This window comes from Cebidichthys violaceus, unplaced genomic scaffold (assembly GCF_023349555.1).
Source record: "Cebidichthys violaceus isolate CVI_PGR_0920_01 unplaced genomic scaffold, fCebVio1.0.p SCAF_8, whole genome shotgun sequence".
Classification (NCBI taxonomy): domain Eukaryota; kingdom Metazoa; phylum Chordata; class Actinopteri; order Perciformes; family Stichaeidae; genus Cebidichthys; species Cebidichthys violaceus.
The window spans coordinates 11,874,503-11,889,028 of NW_027176964.1; the positions used below are offsets into that span (position 1 = coordinate 11,874,503).

At 40.1% G+C, this 14,526-nt stretch overlaps 2 protein-coding genes across 4 annotated transcripts; one reads left to right on the forward strand and one right to left on the reverse strand.

The window, feature by feature from the left end:
* Positions 1-57: 57 nt before the first annotated feature.
* Positions 58-8,597, forward strand: e2f5 (E2F transcription factor 5). The gene is made up of 9 exons (XM_068701978.1): positions 58-143; positions 224-361; positions 1,722-1,831; positions 2,135-2,293; positions 2,683-2,794; positions 3,773-4,100; positions 6,477-6,614; positions 6,905-6,943; positions 7,496-8,597. The coding sequence occupies exons 2-9, from the start codon at positions 233-235 to the stop codon at positions 7,570-7,572; spliced, it is 1,092 nt and encodes a 363-aa protein (XP_068558079.1). The 5' UTR covers positions 58-143; positions 224-232; the 3' UTR covers positions 7,573-8,597.
* Positions 8,598-8,782: 185 nt separating this feature from the next.
* Positions 8,783-14,094, reverse strand: ackr4a (atypical chemokine receptor 4a). 3 transcript variants are annotated; one of them, XM_068701801.1, is made up of 2 exons: positions 14,029-14,094; positions 8,783-12,348 (listed from the first exon to the last, which is right to left on the reverse strand). In XM_068701801.1, the coding sequence occupies exon 2, from the start codon at positions 12,329-12,331 to the stop codon at positions 11,219-11,221; it is 1,113 nt and encodes a 370-aa protein (XP_068557902.1). In that variant the 5' UTR covers positions 12,332-12,348; positions 14,029-14,094; the 3' UTR covers positions 8,783-11,218. The 3 variants fall into 3 exon arrangements, with proteins under 3 accessions (XP_068557902.1, XP_068557903.1, XP_068557904.1); XM_068701802.1 differs by lacking the exon at positions 14,029-14,094 and adding an exon at positions 13,374-13,443; XM_068701803.1 differs by lacking the exon at positions 14,029-14,094 and adding an exon at positions 13,151-13,354.
* Between the last annotated feature and the right edge of the window lie 432 nt (positions 14,095-14,526).

The following is a 14,526-nucleotide window of genomic DNA, read 5'->3' on the forward strand; positions in this document are numbered from 1 at the left end:
GGCTCAAATTCAGGTTGAGGAGGGGCAACACTGGGGGGGGCTCGAGCGGGACCAGTGTTACCACGGCAACTGTAACCTAACGTAACGTCCGTTGATTTAAAAACCCCGCAGGTTGTACCGTCGTCCCGTCGAGACAACAGACGGTATGTTGGAGTGTAATGCTCGTTATTTCTAAAGTTAGTTCAACACGTTGGCTGACTATCAGCAGGACTCTGTTTTAAAGAAGAAGAAGATGGAGTTTGAGGCCACGGAGACTGTCCGCTCGACACCGAGTCGACACGAGAAAAGTTTGGGGCTCCTCACGATGAAGTTTGTCAGTCTGCTTCAAGAAGCGAAGGATGGCGTCCTTGATCTGAAAGTGGTCAGTGAAACGTAGAGAGCAAGCGGCCCAGTGTCGTTGTTTTTTGGGGGAATTAATCTATTAATGTGTGTTCTTTAGCGGCCCCTCGGCAACAAAGGGCTGCCAGTCACAAACCTCAGTCAGGTGTATTGATTTGTTTAACAGGTGGACCAGCGAGCCGCCATTACCTCCTGGGTTGAACACCAACTCACAAGCAGTAAAACAACAAACTACTTGTTTACAGAGGGAGAGCGTAACGACCAGTTTTCAGTCAGATGGTTAGCGGTAATAAACCAGTTTGTTCTGTTAGTTATATTTAAAGTGAGCCCCTCCCCCCCTTCAGTATAGAGTAGACTAACGAAACAAACCTAAAATCACGAGGAAGTCCAATTTAATACTATGTTAATTAATGAAATCAGGACTACATTTATAGCCCAAGTAGAGTTAGCCCAATCTCTTCTTTAAAACAAGACTATAATCTTACTCTGACCCAGTGTCACCAGTTGCATATCTGTGGGTTATTTATCAGGGCAGCCAAAAAGTGATGCATCCTTTTAATCTTTGGTTTGTAGGGCCCTGATGAGGTAAAATTATGAAGTATTTCACATGTGGGAAAAATGCAATGATTAGGAGGAATGTCCAAACAAATTAAATATAGTTGTGTGTGGTTTTTTTCTGCTTTCATATTGTCATAATGTTCAAGATTTATTGCAGATTTGCTGCATTCATGTGTTTTATGATATAAACAGAATATCTTTGTGTTTTGGATTGTTGGTCAGACAAAACGACACATTTGGAGATGTCTCCTCGGACTGGGAAAAGCAGGGATGGACACAGTTTTCTGATGTTTTATAGACTTAAAATAATCAGAAGATGATAGACAGATTAATCGATAATGAAAGTAGTTGCAATATAGTCCATGTTACTCTGAAAGTTTCCTTCCTTCCTTCTCTCAAATGATTGTTTTCTTATGTCAGTTTGTAGCTGATAGCAGACAAACAGTGAATGAACATTTTTAAGCCCGTCCCCTCAAGTGTCTTCCACAGTTCTACCTTATTTTCATCACTCTAGTAGTAGTTTTCCCACCCTTCTTGCGCGCCAAAACTGGGTAATGTTTACACAGCAGGCTTCTTAGACCCTTTCCCTCCTCCTCCTTCCTCCTCTACTATTGTAACTGTCCTCTCCTGCCAAAGGGTTTTATTTTCTGTTTGTGCAGCTTAATTTGCCAAATCCTTGATTTGTTGGCTTTGTTCGAGTCTCTTTCCCCACAGAAGTTCTGGGTTTCCTGTTAAAGTGTCTGTGATGTTTCTGTCAGCACGGTTCATATTAAGCTGCCACTCAATAACACCCTTTATATGGGAATGTCTGACTGAATCAACAGGCTGCAGACAGCTTGGCAGTGAAGCAGAAGAGGAGGATATATGACATCACCAACGTACTGGAAGGAGTCGGGTTGATCGAGAAGAAAAACAAGAACATAATTCAGTGGAGGTTTGAAGAAAACTATTTTCATATTTTAGAGTCCGTGAAATATTTGCTTTCTTACTGATAAGTCAATGCCTTCGATAACTTCGAACTCTTGTCGTCAGTGTGAAACATGTGAGAGGATCTCCCATCCTACCCTTTAGGCATTGAATTTTTTAAATGAAATGAAACATTTTGACGATTTTAGCAGGCAAATCTCGTTTTTAGTTGCCGGTTAAGCTGCCAAAATGGAGCAAAACATGACTAGTATACGACTTGTGCTCATACCTCATGCTTGCCTCTCTGATGTATAATCTTCCTCGTGTCCAGGGGAGAGAACTCAGGCAGCCAAACTGAGGAGGTGCTGGAGCAGCTGAAGGTTTTGAAGGCCCACATTTCTGACCTGGAGGCTCAAGAAAAAGAGCTGGACATCCAGAAGGTATGGCTGGAGGAGAACATCAAACACTTTGACCTCGATCCCATCACCAGCACATATCCTTTCATGCCATCCGGTATTACATGGGGATGTGTTGCTTATATCTATTTTAAGGTTATTTAGCAACTTACTGTGGCACTGAACACATTTACTACTGAGGCTTCATGTTTGTTTCTTTCTACAGTTTGTAACTTTAGTCCTCTTGAGGCCCCATTTATTAATTTCAGAGGAAAAAAAATACCTACTTATCCTTTAAATGTTGTTTATTATTAGGAAAATGCTATAAAGGGAGGATTATAAATACAATTGCTATTGTCCGTCTCTTGTGAAATCACAGCCGGGTTAATCCAGATTTGCACAATTCTCACAGTCTTGTTTTTCCAGTTTATTGTCTCCATTTTCCTCCCCAAAGTAATTAGCTCCTGTTTCCTTAACACCTCTCCACTTATAAATTCGTCACACATGAAGACATCTGCAGTGCCTTCAACGGAGACACTCTTCTCGCTGTAGTGGCTCCTGCTGGGACCCAGCTGGAGGTACCACTACCTGAAACGGTTGGTCACGTCTTACAAGCTTTCTTTATTGATTGGCGTACATATAATTTGGTTCTGCACTGTGTGAACATTAAGTCACCAGAAAGACAGACATTCACCATATATATGTATTCCTTGTGTTCTATTGTAAACCACATGTAGTCTGTATTAAAAGCAGGCTAATGCCATAATATGTTCTTGTGACATATGAAGTCTAACAAGGAACTGGGTTCTCTGCACATTTGGCTGCTTGTTCTGTACATGCTGGCACGTATTTTCAAAATAGTGTCATTATATATTAGGGAGACAATTTTCAAACTTTGTAAGAAAACATAAGCTGTTAAGCACATGCTGAGCTAAACATAAAAACTCCAGTAAGACACTCTGGAGATGCTGCACTTTAGCTTACATTCATAAACATCCTTGTCTAAATAACTACTCTCCTTATCTGTGAAAACACAACGCATCACTGACATATCATCGCCTTTTCAGTTGACAGGGCAAACTTGTTAGTAAACGGTTGCCCATTTAAATCTCTAGCAGATTCGTCATAACATCAGAATTCATCTGCAGTCATGTTTCAGGCAATCTAATGAACGTGTTCACAATATTTGCTCTGTTTTTGGTCTCTAACCTTTGAGGGAAATGTAGCTGTTACATGCTCCACTATGTTTAAAAGCTAGTTGCACACTATGTGTGGCTGCTGTTTTGGTGCTGAGCAGGTAATGTGCTGTGAGATTTTAGAGGTTTTTTTCACTGGAAACCGCTGCCTGCTGCAACTGAAAATCATGCAGTGACAATAAATCAAAATGGTAAAGTTGTGACTATAAAACCAACAAATAGCTGCTCTGCTCCTATCTTTTTTTGTGGGTTTGTCACTACAAGCGACCTATTTCACGGACAACAAGTCCTGTGATCCATTGTGTGTGTAAAAAAAAAAATTAAAAAAAAAAAACCTGCTGTAATGAGGCTTAACTTATCTCCACTGCTGATCCTCAGGGCCAGAGTGGACAGAACAAGTACCAGGTGAACCTACGCAGCCACTCGGCCCCCATCCAGGTCCTGCTCATCAACAGGGATTCAGACTCCACAATACCCGTGGTCTTCTCTGTGCCGCCCACTGACGACATCTGTCAAATGCCAACTCCACCGAGCACCCCTGCCAGCCTGCAGAGGTTCCCTTTGTCCACGTCGGTGTACTCCACCTCCAACAACACCACCTCCTCCTACTGCAGCCAGGACTCCCTCTGCTCAGACCACCAGATGGTGCTGCCAGAACATGATGAAGTGCTGACTCCGTCGTCCACCCCTCCCGATGTGCAGATGGGTAAGTATAGGGGCTTTGAGGATTTTAATGCTTATTAAGGTATACTAGAAAACCACCATGTGCAGTTATTACAGACTTGTAATGGCCTCTCTCAGGCTGCAGTGAATACAATTGGACAGACAAAAGCTTGGCTTTACATTCAAATTTTTATATTTTGTGCAGGGTCATATTTTCTACATGCAGTAAAAGCTTAACAACAGAAAGGCCACAGCTTTACTGGCTTATAAACATAAGATATTGGTTGATTATCACCTTTTCAGTCCACACATTACAGTCTGACAATATCAAAAACAGGCCTGACAAAATTTGGATCCCTTACATGTTGAATAAACTGTGACCTATGCAGAGGAGCTATCTGAACAATAATTCCAAAGCACTGTCACACTTGGGCGTTTTCATTTTTCTCTCTCAAACCCTCCGTCATGATCTATTTGAAATAACATCCTCCACCCTGTGAGTCAAAAGACGTTGGTTTTAGTCCCTCCCTCTGGTTTTGTCACTTATTGTAATATGAACGGTGTTGGACGTCCACAGTGATATTGGCTGACTGCTTGATGTTTCACTTAAAGTAGAGAAAGTCCCACCTGTGTAGACTTGTCTACCAAATGCCACCAGTAATATCACCCACCCAAACAATAGGCTCAATTGCCACCTAGCGACAACTGATGCAGCAGTTGAATATAACAGCCCTGCAAGCGTGTCTTGCTTTGTTCCACATAGGAATGAGTGGGAAGCTAGTTTCAATCTGACTGCACCTTTGGGGAAACGGAGGATAATTAATTCAAGGTGTGCAAAGCGATTACTCATTTTAAACTGTTTAAATACCCAGCGTTCTCAACGTCAGATGCTGCCGCCTGTTTTTTTGTCTAACTCTGCTCTTAGACATTCAAAGATCGGATGATCTACTTGTTGTTGAACTGTGTTGCATTATACTGAGAGTAAAACATTTAGTTTACAATGATGGTTCTCCAAATATTGGCTGAGACACTTTTTCAAATCGCTATGTTGCATTCAAAGACGCTCCCATGTCCAAGAACTGAAAGTATTAAATTGCTAAGATATGTTGTCAGGAAATCAAATCCTGAAGACAAACAGCGAGAAACACTTCCGTTAAAAAATGAATCATGTGAATCTGGTTGATTGTTGCTTTCTATCAGCTGACTCAGAAATATCAGATGTCATCTTGTCCTGACACGCAAGAATAGGAAAAGTTTTTTTTTTTTTGTTTTTTAAAGTCATTGCTTGCATCTGTTATACAATGTGATCATAATGTAACTGACACTGTGTGTGCGTTATAATAGCTTACCGACAGTATCTCAAGTAAGTTTAATGTTGAAGTTGATTTAATAGTGCAGTTAAAATAAACCACAGCCTTTGGTTGTCTGGACCATAAAAAACAAATGTCTAAAAGCCTATGTTGTAGAAAATGGTCAATATTAAGACATGCGATAAAACATGCAAATCCACAACTAACTCATTTGAGTGACCCCATCAGACAAAATACTGGATGGATACAAAAGCAGAAGATATGGCGACTAAAACCGAGACATGAGAATGTTGTTTGAACTTTGTAAACTCAGTGTTTCGAAAGCCTTACATTCTTCCACTTCTTGGAATTTAGAGTATCTAAAAACCCTTCCTTTCATAAACTTTTCCTCCATCCAGCTAATTGTCTAATTCTTCTGTATAAAGTGATCTGGCTCGGGAACAAGTATGATTTCTATAAACCCTCCACAGCAGCTCTAGTGTTAAGAAAGCAACACGATCATGATGTAAAGCAGACAGGCCAGAAAGAAAGAGTGTGTGTGTGTGTGTGTGTGTGTGTGTGTGTGTGTGTGTGTGTGTGTGTGTGTGTGTGTGTGTGTGTGTGTGTGTGTGTGTGTGTGTGTGTGTGTGTGTGTGTGTGTGTGTGTGTGTGTGTGTGTGTCCCCTTATAACGCCACGCATTGCCTTGTTTCCACAACCCAGACAGACTGCATTTACATCGGCCCCCACATCATGTCACAGGAACACACAAAACATAAAATAAACTTCCAGTCTGTGTGAAAGACAAACCTCTTCTTTATCCAGAGCTGGGTTTCTAAGACACGAATGAGTCAGGATGTGCTAAGATGCTAACAGACTCTTATTCTCAAATTGAAACTCAGTCAGACCTTGAGGAAAATGATGAATTACCAAAACACCAACCAATCTGTACTGTTGTACAACACAATTTTGAAGATGTTGACAAAGAAAACATAGTGCGTGTTTACATGATGGCTTGTCCAGGTTTAGAGATGCTGGTCGGTGCATTTCTTTACCTTAAGACACAATTTTCCACCAGGGGCTTTACTGTTCAGCTAAGTATTGTTGTTGCCCCTCCGATGCTCCCTGCAGAGTGCCACAGTCAGTCAGCAGCAGTGCTGGAGCAGCAGCAGATGGACCTGGCGGGCCCAGAGTTCCAGTCTGTACTGGACATGAGCAGCCTGTTGAAGCTCAATGCTGCTGGAGACCACATGAAGGACGACAGAGAGGGTGAGGCACAGCTACACGGTTTATAATTACATCCAACTGTTTCATGTTTTCTTCACTTTCGTTTCAGTTATGGTTCTGTAAAGGCTTTAAGATCTAAGCTTGCTTTTATTTTGAGTTTTTATCCCAAGTTTTAGGACTTGGCCTGGTGGGAGAACATGGCTGAATAATATACTAATATTTTAAATATACTACTTTTATCCAGCTTTGATGGTTGTGAATTGTTTCATATTCTGCAGTGAATGTTCCATTTACTGAGAAATGTAAACGTGTTGTGTTTAATTCTCTTGTAGGAGCTGTCGACCTGATTGATGAATTAATGTCGACTGACGGTAAGCATCTGAAAACCTTGACTAACTTTATGAATGAAAAATTGTGTCAAGTATTTGGAATTACAGTATGTTTAAAAAGATAATCAACCAAACTAAGAGTCTATGTCATCAGCTCTGTGAGATGCTAACATGCTGACATGACAATGGTAACATGCTTTAGCAGGTGTAATGTTTAACAGGTTCAACATCTTAGTTCAGTGTGTTAGCATGATACATTAGCACCAAACAAAGTTCAGTTGAGGTTGATGGGAATGTCATTAGTTTTGCAGGTATTTGATCATGAGCCTAAATATTGGCATTAAAGTTCTGACCTGATGGTTGCGCTAGAGGAAAAGTCAGAAGTACCTCCTCACAGCACCAGAGATATCTGTATCAAAGTGAATGGCAATCATTACACAGTTTGTCTGGACCGAAATGGTTGACGGTCCGTTTGTTTGTTTGTTGCTAGCAAATAATTCCATAAAAAATCTCTTTGTTGTCTTTCTATCCGTCTCTGTCTTCTGGGTGATTTACAGTATGTTGTGTTGTTGACGCTCCTCTCTTCTCATGCAGGAATAGACTACAGCTTCAACCTGGACGACAATGAGGGAGTGTGTGACCTGTTCGATGTGCAGATCCTAAACTACTGACGGCTATCTGCGCCTCCTCTGCTGCATGCCTTTACATTCTCAGGAGCCACCTTTGCCTCTCTCTCTCTAAGACACTTCAAAGATGCCTTTCCCCCTTTTTTTGTTACGATGCACAGCTGATAATCAAACATTCCATTGTCATATTAAGAATAACTTTTACACACACTTGGACTACTCCGTTGTCTGCCAGACAACTTCAGTTTAAAACACGATGCCTGATTTAGTTTACCGTGAGATATTTGTGAAGCCACGAGTCATTATGTGTCCAGTTGGCTGGTTCTACTGGGTGAATACCATTCATTCAGTTTCCTAGTCGGAGTAACCAGGACAAATCCTTCAGCCTCCTACTGCACTTTGCATGTTAGTATTTTTGTATTTTTCCACTAGCAGGAAATTCCAATGGAAATTCTGAGATTATACGACAGCTTTACTTGCTGTTCATGAACAGCTGTGATTGTGAGAGTGTTTTCATATTAGTTGATATTCACAGTAGCTTGTTGACAACTCAGTATTTACTGCTTTCAAACATTTGATTCATGGTTGATGACCTAGTTCTGGCTATGTAAGTAAGTCATTTAGGATTATGGTTCTTTAAAAGCATATTGTGTAAAAACTCAATAGTTATATTTGATAAAATGTCATATAGTATTTCATGAGTGAATGTTTCGGTTACATTTTGTGACCTTGTTCTAATGTGAAAATGGCAGAAAGATTTCTTTTCTAAATTATTGTGACACTGCCATTTTGGGCCTGTATTTTTTTTTTAAGTTCTTGTATAATTAGTTATATATTTAAATAACTAATAATTTGTATTTAATTTAAGAAAAAGTTGACTGCCTTAATTGTAATAAAAGTGAATTAGCCATATTTCTGATCTGAAATAACAAATCTTATGAGTCTAAAGTGGCATTTTTTGTATTTATAGTTTACTTTGGTTAAAAGTCATGTTTTTTTGTGACATTTTGCTCTTTATTTGCACAGTTTTGAAACTTTTTTTTTTTGTCAATAAATGGATTTAAAATCAATTTACAACCTTTTCTTTTCTGACAAATAATGATTTGAGTTTGGTTTGAGAGAAGGAAAAGAAGCACAAATTATTTCAACATGTACTCAACTTTTGTCATGTAAGATTCGTTTGTTTGCGAGTTGTCAGGGTTGTATTAAACCATACAGGGGTTTTTAATCACACGCTAACATTTTGATCCCCGGGTTGAAACAATTTATTAAGTTTTGGCTGAGTGAAATGTTTTGCTCAGTGAACAGATGGCAAACCTCAGTCAGATTGTTTCCACATGAGGAAGCACACGCGCCAGAGAACGACCAGCAACATCACTTGATTTGTACCAGCTGGGATACAGGAAGACAACAAAGGCAAAACATTTAAAATTCAAATGAGTTTTCCTAATCTTATCTACTAAGAACTATGAGTAAAAAGTCATTGTGTTTACATTTTGTATGAGAGATTGACATGACAAACCACAGCATACATGTGTCTAACAAGAAAAATAACAGGAATGCTAAATATTTAAACTATGTAGTGCAGCTGAACTCCTCATGCTGCTACTTGCATCGATATCTTATCTACAAGCTTTTCTAAAAGCGCATTTAACTGCATAGCATCAGATCCTCTGATAATGGTAAACACTTCTCTACTCTGAGGCTATTTCCCACAGACCTGGCAGTTATTAAGCCACTCTTAAAAATGATCTAAACAACTCCCTAATTAACAATTACATTCAGCTATCGAACCTAACATTTTGAGTGAAATCATTGAAAAGGCTGCTTTTCAACAGTTAATCACATCTTTGTCATAAACATTTTTTTTTTATGTTTTCCAGTCAGGACCACAGCACAGAGACGGCTCTTGTTAAGATCTTGAATAACATCCACCTAAACACAGTAGAAAAGTTTCAGTCTCTGCATTCCACATAGTCAACCACAACGTATTACTAGAGAGACTGGAAAACTGGCATGGACTGTGTGGAACTGTGCTATACTGGTTTCAATTCTATTTGAAGTACGGTGGCCCTGAGAGTTCAATGCACTGTAAATTAAGAAAATACATGCAAATAGACGAAACACAAGCAAATTAAACATCTTCACCTATTAGACCACAAACTATGATTACACATTGGATAGACGAAGACTACATGGAGTTCCCCAAGGCTCCATTCTCGGGCCTCTTCTGTTCAACATCTACATGCTCGCAGATGTCAGATTATGGAAAACAACAGACCCATTTTACCATAGTTATGCAGACCACAGACAGATTGTTATGTCACCTGGTGACTATGGTCCCATACAAGCACTGAAGTGCATGTGCCAGAATTTAGATAAAACAGAACAGGGGGATGTTGTAATCACTTTGAAAGGGAAGGTAAAATAACATGGACTTGTGGTTATCTAGTGTGCTAATACTGTACTTTTCCAAGCGTGTGGCTAATTGTTTGAATGTGTACAACCCTCCCTCTCTATCCTCTCCAAGTCATCTTGAGGGGTTGAATCAGTCTTAAAGTAAAAACTTCTGAAAATTACGAGGTCGTTAAAAAAGGTTACTACAAGTTGTTTTTCACTTTGTTTTGTAGAGTTGGCTGCAGAGACAAACTGTGAAGTATGCATGCAGTAAATGTGCCTCTGATGTTCTGAGGAACTCAGGAAACTAATCTGTGGCTTTCCCACATGAAAGGCAGTTAAATCCCACTGGATGTAGATTTGGTTACAAGCAACACACCACCAGTGCAAACAAGCTTATGTGTGATATATTTTCATTATCAGGAAGTTACGGTCATCTTAAGCTGAGAAAAGAAATACATGGTAAAAAGGTATATAGTTCAACTAGAAGCATATTTAAAATCACTTCCTATCAGTGGTGCAGGCATGTGTGTTACATCTGGTTTGTAGGCTGTGCAGATGTGTAACATCAAGTGAATCAGCATTATTTACTTAAAGTGATTAAACACATGCATTATTTCAAACAAGTTGCAGTTACAAAGTTGTTTCAAAAAGAACAAAGTTCCAGCTCATTCATTGTTTCACAAAGAAATCTTTGTTTCTCCTATTTAATTTGTACCTGTATAGTGTGTAATGAAGAGCATGAGGTTCATGCATTTATCTAATTTGTGCCGTGTGGGCAGCTGGAAGTGTTACTATAAGTAATAAATGTTTCTTGTGAAATCTTGGCGCGAAATGTCTGTTACCTCAGATCTGGATAAACAAAAAAACAACCAGATTTAAAGCTTGTGGGCTTTTCTTCAAAGTGGGAATTTGATTCTGTAGAACCAGCTTTAGTCAAAATATAATGATAATAACAAGAGTTAATTTTTCTTGCCAACTATGAAAAATACACTTGAAATGAAACATTGTTTCCTCTGGACCAGGGTTTAAAAATGGACAAAACATCATTCAAAACAGAAATCCAAATTCCTTTTGCATTCATTACACACAGTAGAAAAAACCCCATACATTTCTTTGGTCTTTGAAAGTAAACAAGAATACAACTAACAACCTCCTGTTTTGATATGGAGCTAATTTAAGTGTTAAAGAATTAAAACATCTATGGAATTTTAATGATTTCCTCACATGCTTCTACTGCTGTTGCATCTGCTCGTCTGCTATACTAAATATGTGATTTTTCACCAGTTTTGGCTCATATTGAGAATGTGTTTGTCTCTTGGGATGCACAGTGGGAGTTAAACGACATCTCCATCTCTTCATCCTCTGCAGGATTTTCCCTCGTCTTCCTCCTCTTTCTTCTCTTCTCGCCAAACTTTTTGGCCACTTTCATCATGTGCTGCCTGAAGGACGACCCCACGAAGGCGTAGAGGATCGGGTTGAGGCAGCAGTGAGTGAGGGCCAAGCTCTCCGTCACCTGAGCCGCCTGATCCAACACTTTACTCGTCCCACAGTGGGTCACTAAGGCGTAGACGGAGTCCATCGCTCGGTAGACCTTCAACACGTTGTACGGCAGCTGAGTGACCACGAACACCCCCACTACGGTCAGGAGGACACGTAGAGCCCTCCACTTCTTGCCTCTGCTCTCCACAGGGAGGCCCTTCAGTGCCCGGCCCATGCTCCAGTAGCAGATCACCATAACCAGGAGCGGAAGCAGGAATCCCAGCAGCACCTCTGCTATCTCCAGAACAGCTTTCCCCCCTCGGGCCATTGATGGAGGGTAGATAGCCAGACAGACACTCCTATTAGATAACCATCTCACTTCTGAGAGAATTAAATCAGGAAGACCAAGGAGGAAAGCTGTCGCCCAAACAGCTAAACACACCTTCCAGCAGTGTCTCCTGGTGACTATCCTCCGCAGCCACCGGCTTTGGTCTTTACCTTGCGCCCTGGCTAACGCCAAGTAGCGATCCAGGCTGATGCAGGCCAGCAGCAGCATGCAGCAGGTGAAGTTGACAGAGTAGCAGGCCGACACGATCTTGCAGACGGCCTCGCCCAGCTCCCAGCCTCGCGTCGCATCAGCAGCCCAGAAAGGCAGCGTGCAGAGCAGGAGCAGGTCGGCCACAGCCAGGTGAGTCAGGAAGGCGTCCGTCATGGTTTTGAGGCGTTTGTGGTAGGCGTAGACCGCCACGACTAAGCTGTTTCCTGCCAGTCCCACCACCAGACACACAGTGTACATGATGGGGAGGAAGATGGCCGCGAAGGAACGGACGTCGCCCTTCTCGCAGACGACCGGGTAGTCCTCGTAGCTGAAGTTGAAGCTGATGTTTTCATGGTAGAAGTAGTCGTCCTCCTCTGAGACATCCATGCTGATCAGACAAAGCTCTGAGGGAGGACATTTTGAATATAATCCAATAATTTAGTATTTAGTATAAATGGGACATTTTGCATAATGAGTACTTCTTTTGTTGATGCTGTAAGTGTACTTTGAAGGTAATACTTTTGCACTTTTTCTTGAGAAAAATGTGTCTTTTAAAAGTCTTTTACCTGTAACAGAGTATTTCTACACTACAGAGTATCTCTACACTGTGGTATTACGTTTACTTGAGTACGATATCTGAGTACTCTTTCACCTTCGTCTGTTTAAGACAAATAATTGATTATTTAAGTACTTTTTAAGTAACTTTCAGTTCTATATCACAGGTTAATCACATGATAAACACAGATGGGGAAAGTAACTAAGTACATTTACTCAAGTACTTCAATTTTGAGGTATTCACATTTTTTTTATACTTTATACTTCAACTCTTGTACAATTGTACTTGGTACTTTTGATTCCTACAAGTCAGTCTGCAGATTAATCTTTCACATACAATAAAATATAGTAGGCCTACAATACTCAAATGATACTTACAAGTCAATGCATCAATAATAACATTCCATTCATGTAATATTTCTCATAATTACTCTGAAAGGGACACTCTGCATAATGACAACTTTTACTTTTGATGCTTCCAAGGAGGGGTTTGTAATTATTGTAGCTTTTACTCAAGGCAAAGATAAAGAATGCACATAGAACTGTATAAACTGATTAAAGAGAATTGCGATGCAGAGCCGCATCAAACCGTTGCAAAAGAAACGTCACTGATACAAAGGTATAAAGAGGTACGCCATGTTTGGTACTCACCGTGTTTTATTCACCTATTAGTCTCGTCTCCTTGCGCCATGTTGAGCTCAAAGCTTGTGTTAGACCTCAGACTTTACATTATAACTTTAGCTCTGTGCTGAGGAGGTTTGATTTCACACAAACCGAAAAAAAAGTTCAGCTCGCGAGATCTGTGCGCGACCTAAAGAACTAAACGAGCGACACTAACATTTAAAAGAGGCGAGAAAAAAAAGAGATTACATACCGGAGGAAACTTGAAATGAAACGTCCCCGCGGACCTGCGTGTAACTATTCCCTCTGAGTATAGTAAAGTCCAAAAAGAGACAAACCCCACGTGATTAAAGTCACGCTGCACCACTGCTATTCAAGTGTATAGCTTTGAGCAGCATCTTAATAACTGAATGGAATTTAAATGATTTATTGACAAAAGATTAAATAAATGATGAACAGCCTCACCAGGAGACATCTCAGATGTGTCCACTATGTCCACGTTTCATCTTCTCTTATCTCATCTGGACTAGCTTTATGTCAAAAATGGATGGAAATTATTCCCATAAATTTATGCTTACACCCTATAGGAACACTGAGTCATTGAGAGTTAAAGACATATTCATCACATATTTTCTCCAACAAAAAAATACCTAGTTGTGTCTTATGCATCCACTACAGCAAAACATAGCAATATACAGCGCAGTATAATTGTAAATACTATTTTTTTTAAGTATTGTCTTCTCATTAGTTATTTAAATTTAAATATACTGGGAAATCTACCTTGGGCAATTGTCCCCAAAAAAATGATTTAATCAAAACTAAAATGACTTGTGAATGTTGCCATGTAGCTGTAGGATTTGACTTGTGTATGTAATAAATCCAATAATTAGTTCAGAAACTAGTCTTACCGGTTAGGGCTTTGTTCCTCCTGCAAGAGAGCCGGGAATCAGTCCAGCTATAAATCCAGCCTGGTCTTGTAGCGCTGCACTCTATAAACACACTTCTTGGAAAGATGACTCAGAGCGAGAGAAAGAGGTCAAGTGACGGGAGACAGAAACCAAATCATTTGTTTGAGCTGTTTACTGAGGAAATAATTTTTGTGTTTAAAACATGAATGAACATGTTTACACAGAGAGGAAAGCAGATATTTAGTTCGGCAATGAAAAAAAACACAGACTTGTGCAAAATATGCTAGAATAAATATTGCATCTTAAATATGCAATATCAAACAAAACTGTGCTGCTGGTTCTGTTGTGTCTGCAGGTTTTTCTGCTAACCACAGCCTTCATGCCGCTGACAAATCAACTGTCTCCTGATCTGGTAAGAACAGTGGTCACATTTTCTCTACTGAAAAGGCCCGATAGAGGGCACAAAATCCTGTTTTCTCCACACTATAATGTAGCTGT

What these genes read in the sequence shown, in the direction of transcription:
- ackr4a (XM_068701801.1), bottom strand. Translation starts at nt 12,331, where the DNA reads ATGGATGTCTCAGAGGAGGACGACTACTTCTACCATGAAAACATCAGC.
- e2f5 (XM_068701978.1), top strand. Translation starts at nt 233, where the DNA reads ATGGAGTTTGAGGCCACGGAGACTGTCCGCTCGACACCGAGTCGACAC. An exon ending in AAGAACATAATTCAGTGGAG is followed by an intron (nt 1,832 to 2,134) that starts GTTTGAAGAAAA and finishes CCTCGTGTCCAG; the next exon opens with GGGAGAGAACTCAGGCAGCC. An exon ending in AGGTACCACTACCTGAAACG is followed by an intron (nt 2,795 to 3,772) that starts GTTGGTCACGTC and finishes GCTGATCCTCAG; the next exon opens with GGCCAGAGTGGACAGAACAA.